The sequence below is a fragment of the Sciurus vulgaris genome (assembly GCF_902686455.1).
Source record: "Sciurus vulgaris genome assembly, chromosome: 13".
NCBI classification, from domain to species: domain Eukaryota; kingdom Metazoa; phylum Chordata; class Mammalia; order Rodentia; family Sciuridae; genus Sciurus; species Sciurus vulgaris.
This window is the reverse complement of record NC_136474.1, coordinates 44,571,048-44,587,474: the sequence shown is the minus strand read 5'-3', so window position 1 is coordinate 44,587,474 and position 16,427 is coordinate 44,571,048. Positions and strand designations below refer to the sequence as shown.

At 37.5% G+C, this 16,427-nt stretch overlaps 1 protein-coding gene across 4 annotated transcripts in view; it reads right to left on the bottom strand.

Moving 5' to 3' along the window:
- Positions 1-16,427, bottom strand: part of LPIN2 (lipin 2) — a 75,876-nt gene that overhangs the window by 38,315 nt on the left and 21,134 nt on the right. The window contains exon 1 of one of the 4 annotated variants that reach the window (XM_079108329.1): positions 14,388-14,823. The exons of 2 other annotated variants lie outside the window; for them this stretch is intronic. In XM_079108329.1, the coding sequence (XP_078964455.1) occupies positions 14,388-14,492 (105 nt within the window). In that variant the 5' untranslated portion in view covers positions 14,493-14,823. Of the gene's footprint in view, positions 1-14,387; positions 14,824-16,427 lie in introns of those variants that run through there. One more of the 4 variants, XM_079108330.1, reaches the window with a different exon arrangement.

The following is a 16,427-nucleotide window of genomic DNA, read 5'->3' as shown; positions in this document are numbered from 1 at the left end:
TTTGTGTTAAGAATGTCTCCAGAAACAAGTGAAATAAAATTCAGTCTAAGGTAATTCATCTTTTCATCTTCAGCAACTTGGAACTGTCAGAATTTTCATATTCTATGTCTGTAACATGCTTTCTGCCTGTTGCAGCACATTAATTAAACGGTATCCAAGGAGTCAGTTTTTATATTACTACTTGACTGATGATGGCAATGTTAAAATGATTTTTGTTGCAATGTTTTAAAAATCCATTTCTTCAAAAAAACTGAAAATGACAATCTTTAAACATCTACATTCAGCATAAAGTCTTGTAAACATGTATAACAAACTTACATGAATCAGAGCATAAAATCCATAATTAAGTGGAATGACATCTATTCAAGATGATTTTTAATTACCATAGTTAAGGGATGTGCTGTTATACATGAAAATTTATTGTGTAAATGCTACTTGCTAAATGTAGAAAAATAGAGGCTGCCAATTAACTGGTTTTCTCTTGGTAGATACAAAACAATTGCTTTTATATTATGTAAGCCAGGAAAACAAAGAAAATGGGAGGTTAATGCCTTAACACGTACTACATCCAGGGAATGATAAGCAGCAACCTGATGGAAGAGTTACCCCAACGAAACCAAAGGAAGAGGCTTCCTCATGAATTCTGTCTGGGGGAAAAGCGGTTGATCTTCATATACAGGAGGGGATCTGTGAAACAGCTTCATCTTTAAGCAGAATCTAGTACCATAAAAATTTAGTTCCACATACCAAACCAGTACCAATCACGACAAAGCCCAAGAAGAATAAAGTGAGGTCTCTGACACTGGTCTGTCCTGGTCTACATCTGGGAAAGCCAAATTCTGAACCAGAAACAGAATACACACAATGTTCCACCAGTCATATGTGGGGAAATGCCCTATCTCAGACACAAGCTTTTGGTAATACAGAATTTAAAATATAGCAAAACAACACACATTATAAGCTATTTTATAGTGAATGTGAATGATGAAGGAAAAAAGTGGGAGAATGAATAGCTGGCATCAAAGACCAAGAAAAAGGAATGCGGGGGGGGGGGGGGGAGTCAAGAGAAAAATGAGGGAAAAAGCAAAGGCAGAATATATAGTCAGAAAGGCAGGCTGATATGATGGCACAGTGAAATATGGAAATAAAGGAGGTTTACAGAGCAGCACCCCAATCTTGAAGTTCCTAAGAATAAATACAAACATAAAAATGCATTTATTGATTCTTGCAACTGGAAGAGTTCATCTAGCTCTGTCTTTTATCAACTATCTAGCACATCTCTGGAATATGGTAATGTTAATAATTAAAGTAGTAACAACTTTCTGAGAGCTTACTATGTCCCAACTTCTTACGTATATACTTGTATTATCATCTTAGAACTAGCTTAGAGGTACGTATTATTTCTATTTTTAAAGATAATGAAATTGTGCCTTGCAAAGGTTATGTATCATTATGGATTGGATGTTTGTTGTCCCTGTACCCTCCAATCTAAATTCACACGTTGAAGTCTTAACTTCCAAGGTATTTGAAGGTGAGGTCTTTGGGAGGTAATTAGGTTTAGATGAGGTCCTGAGGGGAGACACCCCTCCCCCATGGATAAGGAGAGAAAAAGACCAGGGCACGCTTTTCCCCAGCTAGGTAAGGATACAGCAAGAAGTCCACAAGACAGGAAGACGAACTTCACCTGACACTCACTCTGCTAGCCCTTGGTTTTAAGACTTCTGAGTCTCCAAAACTTTTAGAAATAAATGTCTGTTTAATAAACATTTGCTTAAGTCATACACTACCTGTTATTTTGTTCTAGCAGCCCTAGCTGACCAAGACAAATATCTCAAATATCTTTTTTCAAATATACTTTTTAGTTGTAGATGGACACAATACCTTCTTTATTTATTTACTTATTTATTTTTATATGGTGCTGGAGGATTGAACCCAGTGCCTTACATGTGCTAGGCAAGCGTCGACCACTGAGTCATGATCCCAGCCCTATATTCTTAATATATCATGTAACAGTGCTTTTTAATTTGGGGATACTACCAGTTGATAATTTCACCAAAAAGTGCCACCACACTATTAAGTGGTAAAGTCGATTTTCAAATTAAGGTCTGAGTCTAGGACCTATAACCCTAAGTGCGTCTTTAAGTGACAGAAAAACTCAAAGTGACTATGATAAAAAATTTGTCAGAATCCCTAGATTTCTTACAGTACATGGGCTATTTTCAGCAATTTGAATATATTAATGTTACTTGGCTATACAAACATGAAATTATTACAAGGAATCCAAAGATGTCATATCTACCCCTCTAGTCTCCTCACACCACTGAAGAAGTAGTATATACTAGAACTTTCCTGGATCACTGATCAATCTATGAAGCTGACTTCATGGGAGCATTTTGTGTGGTCAGGCTTGTAGACAGAGATTAAAACAACTTTAATCAAAGAACCTGCCATTCCATCTTAACTTTCTGCTGACAAATGTGAGGAAAAGTGCTAAGAGGGAACAGTGACTCCTAGATGCTTCAGGAAAGAGACACCAGAACACTGTTACTTAGTTAAACACTCTGACCTGAGCTTAATGCTCATGAACCTAACCCCAGGTTGTCAAAGATTACATTGCTTTTGATGAGCACTTAGTATTTTTCCAGAACTTCATCATTATCAAACTTTAATTTAACTTAACCCACATTCAAAAAGAATGTGGGTTAAAGAATGTGGGTTACATAAGACCAGTTCTATTCATTTTATTTTATATTTGAGACTGAGACAAGATAATTTACTTTTCATTACTGTTCACTAAAATCCAGTTCCACTGCAACTTAGGGTCCCGAATTTCTCCACTAACTGTCCCCCACCCCCAACTCCAAGGCTTAAATCACCGGACTTTGAAGATAATCTGGCACTCCCAAGGGCAAGATTGGAAGGCTAGACTCAACTTGTACTAAATCCCTAGGGTTTTCTCTATGAAAACAGCCATTAAAGTCCTGAAAGCTAAGACAGCCCAAGACAGTCCAGAAGAATGCTAACAGCTACACATCTAAACTTCACTGCTTCTAGATCCATTAGCAGAGCAAGAGCCCCAACGACTCCTCCAGAATATAGCAGGTCTCCATCTGCCTAGGTAGCATGGGGTAACAGAGGTGGCTAAGAACTTTACTACCTTGAAAGTGGGTATCAGCATCTGCTGCAAGTTTCTCCCTAGCAACGAAAGGCAAGGGGCAAAAGTGCCCCAGGGTCTTGCCCACATTATCCTGAGTCAAGATGTTTTATAAAACATTTATATTGTGCCTAGCAGATGTGACAGCAATCACAAAGAAGGAAAGGAGGTTAGCTAGATATAAAGAATAAAAATTTGTTTAAACAAGTGTTGTTATGGGGCTGAAGTTGTGGCTCAGTGGCAGAGAGCTTGCCTGGCACATGTGAGGCACTGGGTTCGATCCTTAGCACCACATAAAAATAAATAAATTAAAAAAAATAAAGGTATTGAACTAAAAAAAATTTTTTTTTAAAATGCTGTTATAAGTAAGTAGTCAGCAGTGCCACAGACAACAGATGCTAAGCCTTGACAAAGAACCTGACCTTCTTGGGAGAAGCTGCTCTCAGCCACTTAAATTCAAATAAAAGCCTTACTTTGTACCATTCCCTGCCCCTGATCATAGAATGCCTACTTAAATTTATTATTTTATAAGTTGCCTTTTAAGTCTCATATTTTATAATGTAAGAAACAGAAAATAGGAGAGCACATGGAACAACCAGGCCCACCTCCAAGGAGCAGGACAAAATAGAAGGTCCATTAAAGCTATATGATTTCCTGGAGGTGAACACACCCCACAAGAAAAGCTGACAGCGACACATCTAAACTTCACTTCTTCCAGACCCTCAGCAGATCAAGAGCCTCAAATGACTTCAGTACATAGCAGGTCTTCTGCCCAGGCAGCATGAGGTGGCTGGTGGAACAGGGCCTACCTTCACTTCTAAGACCATTCATTTCCTACATACAGAATCTGTAAACTAAAACCTGGTTGTCCCAGCAATCTTCCTGAATATACCAAGTTCTCCAGACAGACTTTTTGTCACTGTGAAAAAGTCTGTAAGAAGCCTTATCCAAGAAAAATCCTTCAATGCGATACCCTGACAGGTTTAACTTAGAAACAATTACATAAGACAATGTAATTCCTTCAAGAAAAACATAAGGTTTTTAATTCAGTTATCAAAACGTCCACTGTATTGGTCCTTTCTTGGTTACAATTAATTTTATATGGTTTGAAAATTGAGTACCTCCTTCACACCAGACACTATATTGTCTTTATGATCCAGAGATAAGTAAAATTCTGCTCTCCTCCTCTCAGAGGACCTTAGTTCTACCAAGAGAAAAAGACAAACACAATTTACATAATGCCTTATGATAATGTTATTTTCCTAACTTCTATTTTTTAACATTACTAGGGATTTAACCCAGCATCTCTACAACTGAACTATATCCCTGTACCCTATTTAGGTGACTTAGACTAGAGAATGGGAAGAAAAAAAATCTGCCTGGGGAAGTACAGGAAGGCTTTGGGATGCAGAAAGTATTTGTGTTAGAGGTTGGAAATAGGCCTGGGGTTTATATGCTAATAAAGGAGGCTCTGGCAGGCATTCCAAGCAGAGAGAACACCATGTGACAAAGTTATTCCAAATCTGAAAGGTAAAGGACTTAGACCCCCAGGTAAATTAATCCCAGGGGCAATGAAAGTGATTGGTGGTTCTGATCTGATCAGATCACATGGGGAAAATAAACTGGAGGAGAGGAGGCTAAAAGCAGAGAACACCTCAGAACACATTCAAGCCAAGAAATGGTCCAGCTCTAAAGGCAGAAGAGGTACATGGGACTGAGAATCAATAAAACCTGATGATGACTGAGGGTAGACAAGGGAGAGGAAAAAGTGGTTAGGATCACACCCCAATTTCTAGAGAGTTAGAAGTGAACTGGGATTCACTAAAATTTTTTTAGTAGTACTATGGATTGAATTCAGGACTATTCTACCACTGAGCTATATCTCCAGTTCTTTTTACTTTTTATTTTGAGACAGGGTCTCACTAAAATGCCAAGGCTGGCCTCAAACTTGTGATCCTCCGGCCTCAGTCTCCTAAGTTGCTGGGATTATAGGAGTGAGGCACATACCTGGCTCACTAATTACTGTTGAATGAATAAGTGAATGAATCAGCTTTCCTGTTAACATTGAACTTAATGTTACAAGTCTAAAATTTTATGTACATAAAAATAATCCTGGTTAAGTTTTTAAAATCAGAAATTTCCTTAAAAAAGTTTTAAGTTTAATTATTAATTATGAAGATGAGCTAGGTGAGTGAAGCACTATTTCATGTGAAAGTAAGAGCTTTTGCTACTTTTTACTACTTTTGAAATATGTCTGTCATAAAACTGACTACAAGAAGGCTTCAAGTTTCAGGTGCTATCCTGTGTCTTTCTCAAAGAAGAAATACAGGAGCATTTTGGAAATCTTTCTGAGCTGGTGCTGGGGCTCCTTCCCAAGAGAATGAACTTTAGCTAGGATGAGGTATGCTTTGGAGGATTTGGGGTTCTAGTCAGGCTCCCTATAGATCAATAGCTCTGACTCTCTAAAGAACAATCTCATTGCCTCCATTGTTTGAAGGCACAGAGAACTTTTTATGCTTACTTCTAACTTTTTTTTTCCTGTAAAGTGGAGGGTGGGGAGGCAAGGACTATATACTATAGTTAATATTTCTGAGTGGTCCCTACACTCTCTGAGACAGAATGAAGATTCCCAAGTTCTAGGCCAGACTCACTATATATAAAGCAGGAATTAGGGTTTAACCAATCTGTTATTCATGATTCTAATGAACATCCAGGTTCGGGAACTATCTGAGAACTTCTCTCTCAATCCTGGTTAAGCTTGTTGAAAAAATCATGTTTTTAAAGTGTTGAAGTATATACCCTATCCTCTAAGTATACTCTGACTTCAACTTCTGATCTCAACAGATCTTGAATTGATAATACTGCAATGTTGTGTGGGGCTGACCTGAAAACTTTATGAAACCTGGATTCTAGGACTGCTTTTCCAGGAGTCCACAATTACAAGCTGATGCCATTAAACATCAACTTTCAGAGTACACAAAAAGGGAATTTCATGACTTGATTTGTTGCTTGGGAGGTTTTTTTTTTTTTTTTTTAATGTAGATTGACACAATATCTTTATTTTTTTAATGTGGTGCTGAGGATCGAACCTAATGCCCCACATGTTTGAGGCATGTGCTTTACTACTGATTATAGCCCCAGCCCTTTGTTTAGGAGTTTAAATGGACATGATGCAATGGTTAGGTTAGAAAGTAAAAACAGATTTCCCTAGATTACAATGATTTCATCTCTCAAGTTTCCTCCCCAACACCTGCCCACTTTGAACACTAGGAAGAGTCTGAAGAAACTACTATCTGCAATATGAGAACTGGGCCTTGGCATCAGCTAGCTGACAGGCGTAGGGAGACATCTGACTTCAACTGGGCCAAAAAGACATTCCAAAAATGTATATAGAGAACCCCAGTAACCAGACAATGGTAGGACTGAGCCAAATGAGTTGGGAAGCAGAAGACCTGCCAGACAGAAACTTCAAGATTAAAAGCAGCTCTGGTTTTTGCCCTTTCAAGGTCTCTCTGAATAAGCCGCCAGTCATAAATTTGTTAGATGGGGGTGTTCAAAGTCCATTTCTGATGACTGTCAACAAAGAACTTAAATAGAAAGGCCAACACTGATACTTGATAAACCTATCTTGAACTCTCTATCATGCTCCCTCAAAAAGTACTCTGGAGCATGGCATGGTAGTACACGTCTGCAATCCCAGCTACTTGGAAGGTTGAGGCAGGAGAATGCAAGTCTGAGGGCAATCTCAGAAATTTAGCAAGAACTGTCTTAAGATAAAATTCTATAAAGGGCCAAGGATGTAGTTCAGTGATACAGGGCTTGCCTAGAATATGTGAGGCCCTGGGTTCAATTCCCAGTACCGGTGTGGGAGAAGAGGGATCACCCTGGCAAAATGAGCAAGAAAATAGATCAAATGTAACTCACTGGAACTGAAAATGCCTTCTACTTACTTTATCTGCTTACTTTTTAAAAAAAACTTTCCTCCCCCTTAATGAGAAGACATGAGGCTGACCTTAAACTTAGTTTTCAAGATTGACAAGTTGATAAATTCAGATTTTGGATCTGTCACAACATATTTTTTATGGCTGTAGGGAAGCATAGATTACTGCTCAAGAGTCACATCTCTATGAGGATTTTGCCATATTCACTGTTTTAGTTGGCTCTGTTGCTGCTGTGACTAAAAGGATCTGACCAGAACATAAGGAGGAAAAGTTTGAGGGCTCACAGTTTGAGGACTCAATCCACAGACAGCTGGCTCCATTCCTCAGGGCCTGAGGTAATGGTGAACATCATGGTAGAAGAGTGTAGTAGAGGGAAGCAACTCACATCATCAGGAAGCATAGTTTCCACTCAACAGATACAAATGTATATCCAAAGCCACACCCTACTACTTTGGTTACTACTCAGTTAATCCCTATCAGGGGATTAAAATTACTGATTGGATTAAGACTCAACCCAATCATTTCTCCTCTGAACCTTCTTGCATTGTTTCAAATGTGAGCTTTCGGGGATACCTCACATCCAAAACATAACATTCACTATTCACAAAATGGATGAATAATTATGTTGGGCTGAGTAACATTCAAATAAGGCAAGACATTTTTGCCACTACAGCAATCTATGATCTTTACTGAGCTGGTGGCTCCACGCTTCACTCAACTATGTGCTTCAGTTTTTTGGCAGGTACAACTAAAGGAAGAACTATAGCATCACTATTTCACTTTAAAAACCATTAGCTTCCCCTTTTTTCCAACCCTGTCACTTGCCCAATAATTTTCAGGACAACCCTTCAAAACCCAACATGAATTTCCTTCTCATTCTAATATTTTACAAAAGGAGCAAATATGTTTCAGATTTCATGGAAAAAGAGAAAATGGATCAGATGGAAAAATCCACAATAGACTGTGTATCCTAAGAGAACAATGGAAAATAAAATCAAGAAAACAGTTGGGATGAGGATGCATGGGTTCAAAATCTGACAATAAAGAAGCTGACAAGAAGTCTGTGGCATCCACAGCGCCTGTTCTCTCCTTACCACAGCACTTACCACACTGCATCAATCTGTTTAGCCCACTTTCAAACTCTTCTAACAAAGACGGGAAGTGCTGCATGCTTCCTTACCTTCCCTAAACCTGGCATAGTGCCTACCCATTGTAGAATTGTTGTTGTTATTTTTGTTTGTTTTTGCCATGCTGGGGTTCAAACCCAGGACCTCACACATGGCAAGCACTCTACTGCTAAGCCTGTATACACCGGATTCTGATTATTTTTGGATCTATGGATGAATGAATGCATGCATGCATGCTAGATCTAGTGAAGGGAATCAGCAGAGAGGGAGGATTACACAGAGTGTTTTGTCTCACTGAATCAAACAGTGAAATTCAGAGGTAAATGAAGACACACACAAACATAACATGGCACATTAAAAAAAAAAAATCATGGTGGAGGTCAACCTTAAGCCCCATAAACATTGCTTACATTCAGAAACCAATGCTTCTCTCCAAATGCCAATAAGGACCTTACTAAGGAAAGCTTGCATAAATCTAGTCTATATGGGTGAGAAGACACCTATCCACCTCAGGATGGTTAAGTCTAAAAATATCCCTGTGAGAACAGAAGACATACGTGCACATCATTCTGAAGAACCCTGAACAGCCCGGCAGTGGCTCTGGGCGGAAAAAAGACTACTGGTCTATCAAAGGAAGTAAGTGTGGTGGAGACAGCTGAGGCAGACAAGGTGACAGTAATCACCAGGACCAAAGATGACTGCAAGAGTGAAAGAGAACAAGTCAGGTTATCCATTTTCTACTAGTCACGTTACTTACATGAAAATATCCAACATTACAATTCTATACGGTTTAGCCTTCAAGGAAAACAGCTAGTCACAATAGTTTTAATTTTCTTAACACTCAGCAATTGCCAGAGTATTCATTTTCTTCAGCAACAGAATTTGGTATAGAGCAAGAAAATCTACGTTAACACATTTTTAACTTTCAAAATGACGATAGAAGTATTGTTGCCTGAGTAGATCCTAATATGGCAAGAAACATGATAGGAGAGAGGTAGGCCTCAACTTCTTCCCTCAACTCTCACTTGACTTATATGATGAAGCTTGTTTCCAACTCTCACAGCTCTATAAAACTAAAGGGTTTCCCTTCCCACATTTCTTTGTATTGCTTCTCCCCTCATTTTCTTAACTGCAGGTTAACAATAAAGTTTTCTGATAATTTAGTTCTCATCTATTTCATCTTAGCAAAAATATGCCCAGTTTTGACCTCTGGATATATTAAGTGACAAATGTCACAGGGACCATTTAACCTGGCTGATGGCTACAGAGAAATTTAAGAAATAAAATCATTAGGAAACATAATGAGTTTATAATTAATCATGAAAGATATTAAACTATTACTCAAGCCAACCTGTGGAATGATTATACCTATCAGCATATAAAAATCCTACCAAAATGTTTATGCTGACTCTATGAAATGCCATTTGAAGATTTCAAATAGCTGTACCCTGAACTATTCAAAACAGACTTGAATATATTTCATAACCCTTTTGTATAGTTCTATTAGTTTTAACCACACTATCACGTAACTACTGCCATAAGTGAACAATTAGATCCCCTCAAGCCATCAAAGCCCCTCTGTAGTTAATCTTGTCCCCAGTCTAAGTATCTTCTCCAGAATGATACAAATGGAACCATACAGGATGTACCTCTGAAATTTGGCTTCTTTCACTTAACACATCTGAGAGTAGTTAATATTGTTATATGTACCAGTAGTTTGTTCCTTGTTCTTAAGTAGTACCCCATCCAATGGACTTACCAAAGTTTATTTACCAGTTGGAAGACATGTGGATTGACTGTTCCTAGTTCTTGGCAATCACAAATAAAGGGAGCAAAACATTTACACACAGACTTTTGAGTGAACATAGTTTTATTTGGGTATACACTTTCTGAAAAGCTGATTTTCTAGCTCGGTGTGTATGTATGTGTGTGTTACTGGGAACTGAGGTACTCTATCACCAAGCTATATCCCCAGACTTTTTAAATTTTTAAAAAAAATTGAGACAGTCTTGCTAAATTACTCAAGCTGGTCTCAAACTTGTGATCCTTCTGCCTTAGTCTCATGATTCCAATTTCATGACTGAATATCAGTCTATAATGGCTGTATTTCATGCTTTGTTAGAATATAAGAGAAATAAATGTGAGAAATGACTTCTATAATTTAAATATGCCCCTTGACCTAGCTAGAGAGAGCCTCTCTTATTTATAATTCAAGTAGAGTTCAGGTAAATCTGAGCATGTGATAACATTCTAGGGATGTTACACAACTCTCCCTATTTTCCTGGGTCTCACTTCAAGGAGATTTCTAATGAAGATCCCTTCCACAGACACAGAAGGTAACCTTAAGATAGTATACCAAAGGTACACAGAGTTCTACACATAATCAGAGTTAAAAAGATTCACTTAATAATGATTTTTACTTTCAATGAGATTTTTTAAAAAATGGAAACACACAAACTATTCCTGAATGTATGTCTATAATTTTTCTCCAGAACTGGATTGGTTTTGAATACTTAATATCTAAGATATGAATGTTACTCATAAATGGTTTAAAAATCAGTGTTTCCTTAGAAGGGTGAGATTTTTATTTAAACCCTTTAGAGTCATGTTCAACTCTTCTAGACCAGGCCAGTAGCCTGACTTCTCGGGACATAACAAAGCACAGTGATGGGATTATGAGGCACAAAGCTGATTAACCTGCACCTGAATTACATCACAACACTGGGGCTCACCCTGGCACTCTAACCACTTCAGTGAAAGAGCTCAGAAAACTGTAAGTATATGCATCAAGACCAAATAGCCAAGGCACATGAAAACCAGTAGTAACTATATGGCCATTTGCTGGAAATCTCTTCCAATCTCTTCTGGGTTTACAAACCCAGACCAGCAAATCATTCAAACATATTAGTAAATGCAAATAAAGAAAAGTTAGGGGCTGGGTAGATGTAGCTCACTAGCAGAGTGCTTGCCTAGCATGTGAGAGATGCACGAGACCCTGGGGTCAATCTACAGCAACAAGAGGGGTGGGGAGTAAGCATCTACAGAACTCAGCTGCAACACAATAAATATTTGTAGAATGAAGAGAATTTTGTTTTTCAAATTAACAGGTGTAGCCAGGTGAATGATACACACCTAATTTAACCCCAGCTACTTAGGAAGTTGAGGAAGGAAGATTAAAAGTTTGAGGCAAACCTCAGCAATTCAGGGAAACCCTGTCTCAAAACAATAAAAAGGGATAGAACTGTTGCTTGGTGGTAGATGCACCCTGTAGTCAACCCCCGGTATATCCATACCTCTCCCTCCAAAGATTTAGCCATATGCTATATAGTCCTATGGAGGCAGCTGTGTGCATGCATTTTAATTGTAAGCTTATCTCTAAATTTTTCCTTAAAGAGAACAGATGAGAGCATACATTTAAAAATGAAAAATTTTCAAATAGCCTAAATGTATTCATGGCCACACTTCCAAAACTACTCTCCCTCAAACTCCTGAGTTCATGTGTGGATCAGTTTTAAAAGACTTATTCCTCAAAACAACCTAATTAGTGATATCCCAACCTTGTGCTACTCAGTCCTTGTGCTACTCTTACCATGCCTTTAAATTTTCAGTTCACACTGTCACTTGGCTAGAGATACTACCAGAGCACACCTGTGTGTTCCGGAATCAGGGATTCGGCACCCACTCACAGCTAGGTGGCCAAAGCATAAACACCCAGCAGTCCTCTTAAGTGTAAAGGAACTGGGGAAGGAAGAGGAAAGGCATTATTCAAAGCTCATTATGAGTGTTGGTTGGGGAGAATGGGAACTAAAAGATGATTTTGCAAATGGAACCCTGAAAATGTTTATCTCAAAAATTTTTGTGAAACTTTCTCCTGTCCAGGAAAGGAGGAAGAAATTTTTACTTTAGTCCCTTGTTCCAGGACTTCAGAACTCTGGTTAGTTCAGTTCTATGGTCAATTACAAGACTGTTAAGTTTAATAGCATTACTTGAGAGGAACTGAAAAGCTCAATTATTTAATTATTTTTGTGGTCATTATCCATGCTAGACTAGAGAAACATGATTAGTTTTAGTTGTTCACATAGTGTTGTTTCATAATTTCTGGTAGCAATAAGCAATGACAATGTGCTAAGGCTGGGGCTTCCTCACCTCACCAAAGCCCAGGTGGACTGAGACTCCTAACTTGCCATTCTGCCTTACATCACAAGCCCTGCTGCAGGGTGACTTGCTATAGCCTACCACTGTTTGTTATTAAATCTTGTTGAGCTTTTTTTTTTTTTTTTTTTTTTTTTGAGTCAACCAGTTTTTAAGATAAAGAGCTGAGAGAAAGGAGGAGCACTGCCCCCAGGGCTTCCTGGAGTCCCCGAAGCTGAAAACCCAAGAGAATGTAAAAGACCCCAGGTCAAGTCTCATTTCCCCATCTGGGCAACTTCTGTCTGTCCAGAGTTATCCCTAATAAGAACAGCCAGAAGGCCTCTACAAGCCTGACTCTAAACAGGAGATATATTTTGATTCTCTAAGATTTCCCTTCACTTTAAGAAAAAAAGATTTTTTTTTTTTTTAATTCCCAACTTTTTATAAGGTACAGAAATCATCTCATGGTTTAAAAAATGGTATGTACACACTCCAAATACCTAAAGCCATAAAGAAATGGTCCTTCAAAAATGTAACTATTTCCTTCCAACAAGAACTGTGCACAGGAAACAAACAAAACCCAAGAAACCCAACAACAAGTGACTTCTAAGAGAAGTCTAGGTCACAAAAGTTTGGAAACCAAGATTTTCCCTCTCTTCACACATACCCATTAACCACACACACACACACCCAGGTTGTAAAGCCAAACTCCTCTATAATCATTAGTTTATTAAGCAGTTATCAAATCTAGTATCCTAAACACTAGCCATTCAGAAAATTCTTATTTCTCTTGGGTAGGGAGGTGACTCATGGGATGTTAATGTTCTAACAGTGACATAAGGGGAACTGTTAATAAAATGCAGCCTAAGCAAACAACCCTGACCTTCCTCTGAACAACACCTACAGCAATAAGTCTAAGAACTTCTTCCTTGATGGACTACTTGTGTGTGTGTTGGTGCTTACGAATTTAAGATAAGGTATGTTCACTTTCCTCCATTCAGACCTTGGCAACAAATGTGACTGAATCCATACACATACATAAACTCTATATTAAAATGAAGATTTTAAAAGCTTTCCATTCATATTCTACTTATTTCTATTAGCATTGGGGAGGTCTGAACAAATACACCTCTGCCTATAGATCCGAAAGCAAAAAGCACACAAAATGTGATAACATTTAAAACTAAAACTGAGCAGATTTTGAACCAGATTTTAGAAATTATCAATTTTTTGTTTTGATTTTATGTTTGCTTTCATAAAAATATTTATCCTTCATTTTCTAAAAAGTACCTTTAAATTAAGCATTTGCTTCCTATTATTTTTAAAGGAAAAGACTCCACACGTAGAGTTATATTGTCCTTTAGTCACCAAATTGTTTCCTTTATGAAGACTGAATTTCACATTAAACTCATATATAACATGCTATGTTTTACTTCTTGTAACAAAAGAACACTCTAGATTTAAAAAATTCTATTTGTATTTTCCCCACATATTTCAAGCTTACAAAATTTTCTTGCTTACAATCACAGAGGAAAAAAGGCTACATTCCCTCTTTTTTTTTTTTTTTTTGCCATACATCCAAATAAAATGCCAGTTTCCAAATATTAGGTCAGCTTTCAAAAAGATTTTGGCTAGGACAATAAAAACCATAAACATTTTAAAAGTTTTTTATACCTCAATTATTACATTAAGAAACAAAGGGAATGTGAAACCAAATACACTGTTTTGAAACCACATTAAAAAGTTCTATTTGAAGAAACTTCACTTCTTTCCTAGGCAGAAAGTTACTATTTGTTAAAATAACAAAAAAATAGAAAAAGGTAGAAAGATAGCAGAGAGCCAGTGTGGGAAGGCATGTAGACAAAGATTCTCGTTCAACATACATTTAAAAGCTAGTAAAATTCACTACAATATTACTGTTTCCAAAGAAAGGGCATTGGTCACCTCTGCTTGGTGAGTGCCCTCCTATCTTCTCAGTTCTACCCAGACTGACCACCCAAGCAAGGGAGCAGGGTGAGGGTAGATGAAACTCACCAGGATACCAGGAGGGGACTTCCCATGGTAAAGAGCTTGAGTTTTATTTAATAAGCCTTTGTGAACCTTCTCCTCATCTTCACTATCATCTTCTAAGTAAAACATCTTAAAATTGAAGAAGCTTATCAAGCATGTCTTTTTATAAAAATGAAGGTATCATCAAAACAGAAAGCTGTTCTGCTGACAGAAGGAGGGTTAACTGCTTACAGACACAGGGATATGGTTAAAACTGAAAGGAAATGGTTCTTAAAAAAAAGCAATGCATACACAACTTTACCAATGAGATTTGCTCAAAATACCTCAACCCCTTCTCTCCAAAGGAGATAAGCAAGGGCATGGAACAGGCTGTGCCATGTGTTTACACTGATAGGTACCATGTCCTGCCCAATCACATGATGGTCACTGCAGCTCCCATCACAGTGAACAGGGATTGAGTTAATGATTCCTTAAACCAATCATATCCTCATTTTTAGAAATAAAAACATTTGTACATAGAGAAGTAACCTTACATAAATTTATCATGTAAGGAAAACCACCTTTTTTTGAACATTAATGAGTCGTCATATATGCTTTGTAGAGTCCAACTACTAATTATTTTTATGTCATACTGGCATGACCCACATTTTTTACAATTCTGGGAAATATCCTGCTCAGTACTGTAAATAACAAAATTTATTAGACTTCAGGAGTATGACAATGCAACATTTAAAGAATATTTCCATTATGCTAGCTCTCAGAAAGCAACTTCAATGGAATGTTTCTAAAAATCTAAGACACCAAATACACACAAAATACATTTTTAAATTAAAATGTTATTCAAGCCATTTTCTAGACTGTACTGTTCATTACAAATAACCATTAGCCACATGGTTACTGAGCACTTGCAAGCTGGTTAGTACCAATTGCAAGCATTCTAATAAGAAATGCCTCCTGCCGAGGATATAGCTCAGTTGGTAGAGTGCTTGTTGCACAAGGCCCTGGGTTCAATCTTCAGCACTGCCAAAAAAAAAAAAAAAAAAAAAAAAAAAAAAAATGCCTCCTGGATTCTGAAGACTTAGTATGAAAAAAACGAATGTGAAATAAATCTCATACTTTTCATACATAATAAGTGTTGAAATGAGAGCATTCTGGATATATAGAATTAAATAAATTATTATAGTTAATTTTATCTTTTTTTCTACTTTAAAAAGTTTTTCAGATGTGACTAATAGAAAATTTAAATTATACATGTAGCTCATTATTTCTACTGGACAAGTCTGCTGTAGGGTCCTCAGACTATCTTGAGGGCAAAGGGTCAAGGAAAGACATTCAGGCAAAATTTTACTTAACAAAGAACGGAAGACAAAAGAATTTTTATCATTCCATAAAAATAATTAAATCATCAACAATGTACTAGCTGATCTGCATACATTTAATGAGCTTCACATTAAACCTCTATTTCTGTCTTTAAATTTCACAAAAGGACAAAATTGCCAAGTGTTTGACCAAGAAGAGGGGTGGGGGGGGGCAGTAATGCTTAATTTAAATGGTGATAGTTAATACAGCAATACACTATCAGTTACTATAACAAAAAGTTAAGTGGCAGAATTAAAAAACAATTTCACCAAAGTTAAGAAAACTTGTCTTCATTCACCATATTTTCCTGCTTGCTATCTGGTCTACCAAACACTAAACTGAGTCTGGAGTATACTGAGGTATCCACATTCACTTGTGGTCTAACTTGGTACACATCACATACAAAAATCTCTCTTTTCAAAAGAGAAGTGGTAGGGTTTTTATGGTTTAAATAAAATGCCATTTATAGAAATTTAAATACTTCCTCCATGACCTGCTACAGTTCCAGATCCCCAACGACAGAGGGCAGTCATAAAAACCTCTTGGGGTGCTGCCAGTAGGGAAAAAAGTTAAAGGAGAAATGAGAGGACAGGAGGGACGAATAGGAGAAAACAAAAAAGGGATATTAAGGAGAAATGACCTAACAAGATAAAAGGGGATAAAAGGAAATGTTGGGTTGGGGGCGCGGACAGAGGGAATAAAATG